At 63.1% G+C, this 7,075-nt stretch overlaps 1 protein-coding gene across 1 annotated transcript; it reads left to right on the forward strand.

Annotated features, from left to right (window-relative positions):
• The first annotated feature begins 2,298 nt into the window (after window positions 1–2,298).
• IRX3 (iroquois homeobox 3) lies at window positions 2,299–5,368 on the forward strand. The gene is made up of 4 exons (XM_057535033.1): window positions 2,299–2,984; window positions 3,153–4,275; window positions 4,442–4,508; window positions 4,952–5,368. Exons 1-4 carry the CDS (start codon window positions 2,718–2,720, stop codon window positions 5,004–5,006), a joined length of 1,512 nt encoding a protein of 503 aa, XP_057391016.1. The 5' UTR covers window positions 2,299–2,717; the 3' UTR covers window positions 5,007–5,368.
• The last annotated feature ends 1,707 nt before the right edge of the window (window positions 5,369–7,075 follow it).

The following is a 7,075-nucleotide window of genomic DNA, read 5'->3' on the forward strand; positions in this document are numbered from 1 at the left end:
TTGCCCCTTCCCTGGCCTCTTTCCCGCCTCCCGCAGCCCGACGCAGCCGGGTCGATAGCTGGTTAAGGCGGACAGAAGCATCATCTCCGGGGCCCATTGTTCTCTCTTTTCCTTCTGGAGGAGCTGAGTTAAATAGCGGCCCAGCGCAGCCCCAGTTTCCCCACCTCAGAATCTCGCTCTTGGCTCCTCGCGGGTCTGGCGCCACTACTTTGTGCAAACTCTAGGTTTCCAGGGACGTCGAGGCTCCCGGTCTGACACTTAGGAAACGCTCCAGGCAATAAGGTTACCCTCAATTTTGTAACCCTGAGATTTTTCGCGAGAAGGTGAGCCCATGATTCCCTACGCCACTTCGCTGAGGGGTTTAACTGAAAACGAAATCAGGCGCCGGGAAAACATTTCAAAGCCAGAGCTCCCCCTGATATCTCCTCTCCTGGGGAGACTCCAGTTAAGGCCAACACCCGGCACCAAGCATAAGCAGGCGGGGAGGAGATTAGGGAAGCAGTCTGACCCAATTTGAGAAGGCCGCCCCTTAGTTTCCCCAATCGAACCCCAAACCTAGCTGCCCCCAAACTTTCCCTTGCGTTCCCCCCAATTTTCTCGGCCTTCACACCTACTGGAGCCGCCGACCTGTGCGAAGACTGGTAGAAAGAGGCGGGGAGTGGGGTGGGGTCAAAACTGGGTGCCCGCGGGACTCCCCACGGGGACTCCCTGTTGTTGCTGAGACCAGAGAGAGCCGGGGCCAAGATTCTCCGATCCCTCCACTCTGGTGGAATTCGGATTCGATTCGTCTATCAATCAGCCCGCGGCGGCCAGTTTCCGCCTCCGAGCCGGGACTGGCAACTCCAAGGCAGTTACCGCCCCGGGTGCTGTCCCCGGAGCGCTCCTGCTGCAGGCCTGGCCTGTGCGTAGGTCGCCGCAGCGGCCTAAAGCGTTTAGCCCGGAGCCGCCGCAATACCGGGAATTTCAATCCTGCTCTAGGCTGCAAGCCCTAATCCGTGAAGGTGGGCGCCCGGATACCGGGATTTCAGGTTTGGTTTAGGAAATATCCCACTATAAAACTAAAAGTCTTGCCTCCCATCCCCACCCGAGCGGGAGGGAGTATACCTGCCAAAAGAAAACAGGTTGGCGCAGAGACCCGGAAGCAGGAGAAGGGGTAGTGAAACGAAGAAATCTCTACGGACCGAAAATGCCAATATACAAACTTCTCCAAGCGCTCCCCGAAAGTTCCTGGAGCCTTCGCCACCCGGCTCCCTGCTCCTCCCCCATCCCACGCCAGCTTAGGGCAAGGGCAGCCTCCACTTTCCTGACGTCGCTCCCCAGGATTCCCGGGGCGTCCACCCTTTAGCACCACCCCCTCCCCCCGCCATTTCTAAGACGGGATTCTGCACCCTGACACCCGTGCGGCGTTAACGTGGTTCACTGCAGGATTTGGTCTTCTTGAGCAGGGGGCTGCTTCGTCTCCCTGGGCAGAGAGACGGTCCTTGAAGACTCCCTTAGAACGCACCCCCGATCCCTCGCGCACTCTTCAAGCTCCCTCCCTACGCCTGAGAGTGGCCGGGAGTCCAGAGGTGCGAGCTGGAAAGCAAACCCGGGCAGAGTAAAGCCCCAGCGCCTGGTCCAAGGTCTGGTCCCGACCCAGGCCCCGCGCGCTGGGGCGGGGGGATAGGTGCCGAGAGGCGGGAAGCGGGAGGGGCGAGCTGACCCCATACTAACCCCGGTCCCCGCGCCTCTCGCCCCCCCCCCTCCTCCCGCCGCAGGCCAGAGGGGGCGGGAAGGGACTAGCAGAGCCCGGGCTCCCGCCCCCGTCCCGCCCCGCCCCGCCCCGCCCCGCCCTGAGCGCAGTATCCGCGGGGGTGGGCGGCCTCGCCTGCAGGGAGCCCCGGCGATTGGTGACTCGCGAAGGAGACGCAAGGAAAAGTCGAATAAGAGGGCGCGACGTCAGACCCGAGATTTGGGGAAGGGCGAGGGAGGGGGGTGAGGGCGGGGACGGACACACAGACACAGATACGGACACGCACCCCCACGACACCCGAAGTGTCCACAACTTTAAACCGCCTTAGCCCGGGGCGCAGAGGCCGGGGATGGGGGTGCGGGGAGTGTAGTGTGAGTAGAGAGAAATAGGTTTTAAAAAGAAAAGAAAGAGTGAAGGGAACAGAGAGGGGAGAGAAAGGAATAGTGAGAGAGGGAAAGAGAAGAGAAAGACAAGAGTTTCATAGCGTCCAGGAAAGTGAAAGAGCCCGAAGGAGCGGAAGCGATCCTGGGGGGTGGGGGGGGGAGAGGAGCGCAGAAAGGGGAGGGGAGAGGAAGGGCGAGGAGGGGGAGTGAAAACTAGAGGAGGACGAGGGAAGCGAGGCGCGACACAGCTCGGGGAGAGGAGGGCAGTGAGGAGTGAGGCGCGGGCAGAGGCAGCTCCGGCTGCCGAGAGGAGGGAGCGCGGCGCAGAGAGGAGGGGCTTGCGGGCCCGTAGAAATGTCAATCAGAGCCCGGAGCCCCGGGAATCTCCGCCAATCTGTTCGGACCTGACCTGGCTCCTCGCCTCCGCCGCCGCCGCCGCCGCGGAGCAGATCAATAGGCAAACGCCGAGCGCAGCGCAGCGCGGGAGGCAGCGCGGCCCCAGCCCGGCCCAGCCCCCGATGCGCGCCGCAGCCCGCGGGCGGCGCTGAGCTGGGCGGCCCCAGGGGCCGGGCCCCCTCTCCGTCCGTGCCCCGCGGGCCACCATGTCCTTCCCCCAGCTCGGATATCAGTACATCCGCCCGCTCTACCCACCCGAGCGCCCGGGGGCCGCCGCCGGCGGTGGCAGCGCTGGGGCCCGGGGCGGCCCGGGAGTCGGAGCCTCAGAGCTGGCTGCCTCGGGGTCCCTGTCCAACGTACTCTCGTCCGTGTACGGGGCGCCCTATGCCGCGGCGGCAGCGGCAGCCGCAGCCGCCCAAGGCTACGGCGCCTTCCTGCCCTACGCGGCCGAGCTGCCCATCTTCCCGCAGCTGGTAAGTGGCCGGGGAGCCGCAGCGGGGAGGATGGGGCTGGGGCGCCGGAAGAGGTGTGCGCGCGGGAGTAGACTAGAGGGGCCTGGGCCGGGAGGGTGGAGGCAGCGGTGGCCAGGGCTCATCCACGCTCCCTCCGCGCGTGTCCCTTCCTTCTCCATGTGCGTACAGGGCACGCAGTATGAGCTGAAGGACAGCCCGGGGGTGCAGCATCCGGCCGCGGCCACCGCGTTTCCTCACCCGCACCCCGCCTTCTACCCGTACGGCCAGTACCAGTTCGGGGACCCGTCCCGTCCCAAGAACGCCACCCGGGAGAGCACGAGCACGCTCAAGGCCTGGCTCAACGAGCACCGCAAGAACCCCTACCCCACCAAGGGCGAGAAGATCATGCTGGCCATCATCACCAAGATGACTCTCACTCAGGTGTCCACCTGGTTCGCCAACGCGCGCCGGCGCCTCAAGAAAGAGAACAAGATGACGTGGGCGCCCCGCAGCCGCACGGACGAGGAGGGCAACGCTTACGGGAGCGAGCGAGAGGAGGAAGACGAGGAAGAGGATGAAGAAGACAGCAAACGCGAACTGGAGCTGGAGGAGGAGGAGCTCGGTGGGGAGGAGGAGGACACCGGGGGCGAGGGCCTGGCTGACGACGATGAGGACGAGGAGATCGATTTGGAGAACTTAGACGGCGCGGCCGCGGGGCCCGAGCTGGCCCTGACTGGCGCGGCGCACAGGGACGGCGACCTCGGCCTGGAACCCATCTCAGACTCCAAGAATAGCGACTCCGATGACAGTTCCGAGGGCTTGGAGGAGCGTCCACTGCCTGTCCTGAGTCTGGCCCCAGTGCCACCGCCAATGGCCGCGACTCCGCCATCCCCGCCCTCGCCCTCAGCGGGCCTGGACCCCTGCGCTCCCGCACCAGCGCCCGCCTCGGCCCTGCAAAAACCCAAGATCTGGTCCCTGGCCGAGACGGCCACAAGCCCGGACAACCCGCGCCGCTCGCCTCCGGGCGCGGGGGGTTCTCCCCCCGGGGCAGCCGTCGCGCCCCCAGCCCTGCAGCTCTCTCCGGCCGCCGCCGCCGCGGCTCAGAGACTCGTCTCGGCGCCGCTGGGCAAGTTCTCCGCTTGGACCAACCGGCCGTTCCCAGGCCCGCCGCCCGGCCCACGCCCGCACCCGCACCCGCTCTCCCTGCTGGGCTCGGCCCCTCCACACCTGCTGGGACTTCCCGGAGCCGCGGGCCACCCGGCCGCCGCCGCCGCCGCCTTCGCTCGGCCGGCGGAGCCCGAGGGCGGAACAGGTGACTGCGGAGCCCAGGATGCGGAGGGAGGGGGCGAGTTTGGAGGTCGCGCCCGGGCAGGTCCCGGGGGACGCAGGGCGCTTACCACTCCGCGCCCGCCTCCCGCGGCCCTGGGCGCTAGAATGGCGCGATCTAAAGGCCTCCCTTTTTCTCCCGCTTCCCGTAGATCGTTGTAGTGCCTTGGAAGTGGAGAAAAAGTTACTCAAGACAGCTTTCCAGCCCGTGCCCAGGCGGTAAGAGACCCCGAGCTGGGGTGGGGTGTTGGGACTGGCAGTCGGGGGCAGGAAAGAATGCGGAGGAAACTCGGGCTTTACCCCCGGGGGAACGCAGCTAGGACGAACTTCTAAAAGGGGACGAAACACACTTCTCCGTCGTCGCCACGGGCCCAGAGGTGGCTCGAGAGTCCCAGTGCAGGCACCCGGGCGGGGCCCAGGGTACCTCGGAGCGGGCGGTGGCTCAGTGAAGCCCACCACCTTCCAGCCGCGCACCTCGGGTCTTGACGCCTCCCGCGCAACCTTATAGTTAAACCGGAAAACCAGCATCTTACAGCTGGACCTCATTGCACATTGAGACGTTTCCCTTACCCTGGCCTCAGCCCCGGGTTGGGTCTCCCAATGCTAGGCAGCGTCGGTGCCCCTAACTCACTTCCTTTGCTACCACTGCCTCTCTCTTGCAGGCCCCAGAACCACCTGGACGCCGCTCTGGTTTTATCGGCTCTCTCCTCATCCTAGTTCTTTTAAAAAAAAAAAAATTTTTTTTAATCGTTGTAATAATTGTAAAAAAAAATCGCTCTGTATAGTTACGATTTGTAAGCATGTCCGTGTATGAATACCTAAAAAGAAAACGAAACAAAAAAAGAAAAAGAAATAAAACAAATCCCCCCTGAGTCCTCCCCCGGTGGCTTCTATACCCCGCATTAGCTGAGTTTGTGAGGTTTGTTTGTTCGGTTGATTTTGGGGGGGGGGTGGAGTTTCAGTGAGAATAAGCGTGTTTGACTTTTTTTGTATATACAGAAAAATGTACATATGTGTGAACCAAATTGTACAAGAAAGTATCTATTTTTGGCTAAATAAATGAGCTGTTGCCACTTTGACTATAACCCGCCTGTCTGCCCCCGGAGGGATCCGTTTGGTGCTTTTCGTTTTGTTTTGTTTTACACCCTCATCCCCCCATGTTTGAAGAGTCGCCCGAATCAGCGGAAGAGAAGGCAAGGCAAGGCGAGTCAGGGCCCTGTGGTCGGAGGACGGCGGAGGAGAGGCTGAAGTGGCCGGGCTGGGGGCGCCGCTGGAGAAGAGAAGGTTGGAGAAGTACCTGGGGCGCCCGAGAGAAAGGGCAGAGGAGACAGGTGGGAAAGGGGGCAAGATTCCCTACAACGAGCTGGGAAACTGGGCCCAACTCCCTGGTCCCCTGGAGCAACCGCGGGGCCTTGGGGCCTTCTCTGATGATGCAGCAGAAAGACTCAGAGAAGGATCTGGATGCCTCCCTCCCCCATTCTTCGATAGGCACAATTGAGGCTTTCTCAGTCTTACATAAGGGGCTGTGCAAGCTCCGCTTAGGGCCCCCTTCCAACCACATTGACCCCCAGGCTCCTTATATAGATGCAGGGATGTGGGGTGGCAGTGAGTTGGGGGGGCATATGCAGGAGCGGGGAATCCAGGGGTGCACATCCTTTCCCCTTGGTGACTTTGCCCAGCCCACATTGCCAGTTGGGGCTCCGGGCGGCATGTGCATCTTGGCATCCCAGTGGGTTTTCCCGAAGTGCCCTGAAAGAGCAGCTTTCTGAGGTCCCGGCGCGGGGGGTTCGGGCAGTTGCACCGGCCCAGCCGGGATTCCGGCTCCAAGCCGGACAGGGGGGTGGTCGGGCCGGGGGAGGGAGCCGGGAAATTTGGGGCTGGAGCTCCCTCTGCAGGACAAAAGGGCCGCTCGGCGCCTGCCTCGGCGGCCTCTCCAGCCAGGCCGGGCGTCGCGTCCCCTCCGCGCCCTCTTTTTTCTCTTGCAGTCAGCTAGCCTTGCCCGACTTTGATTGAAAGAAGTTGTAGGGATGCTGGAAGGTTGGCGCCTTGGGGGTATCGTTTTTGCATCTCCTTCCCCATGCTGAGTTAGTAAATTTATAGGGCGGCCAGACGCCTGCTTTTTGCCCCGCACAGTGGGACATGTCACAATCGCGCGGGTCCCCGGGAAGTTTGGGGAGCGCTTGCACACCCGAAGTCACGGAACAAGGCGCCGCGTCATGTTGTACGTCTTGGAGGTTCGGCGGGAGCAGAGGGAGTCCGTCCGGCAAGGACCCATCCATGCGGGCACAGCCGCCAGCGCCGGCCCCGGGTGAACCCCACGGAGGCTGGGGCCATCGGCGTGACGGCGCCCCAGGGGCGGGTTGGGAAGGAGGGTCTGTCTGCAGCCGTTGCGGCCCACCGGGGGCTGGTGAAACAGGAGCGCACACCCCAGCAAAGACGTTGCAAGGATGGGACTCGCTCTTCCAGTCCCTTCCCCAGAGGCCAGAGACGTCTAAGGTTTCGGTTCAGGCTCCTTCCCAGGTGGCAGGCACAGACTTGTGGGTCAGCTCTGACCCTGGGCACAGCGCCCCAGACGTGGCGTCCGTTTCAACTGCCTGGGCCTTGAACCTCAGAGGCCGGACAGAGGCCTCGGGTTAACGTCAGTATCTTTACATGGGCAACAGCCCGCTAGCCCTTCAGTGAGTGCCGCACAAGCTTCATCAGAGCACAGGCCGAGTTCCCTTCTCTGCATCCTGGGAAACTCTGGGCAGACAGTGAGCTTCTCTGCCCCCCATTTCCTCATCTGT

This window comes from Balaenoptera acutorostrata, chromosome 19, assembly GCF_949987535.1.
Source record: "Balaenoptera acutorostrata chromosome 19, mBalAcu1.1, whole genome shotgun sequence".
Lineage (NCBI taxonomy): Eukaryota > Metazoa > Chordata > Mammalia > Artiodactyla > Balaenopteridae > Balaenoptera > Balaenoptera acutorostrata.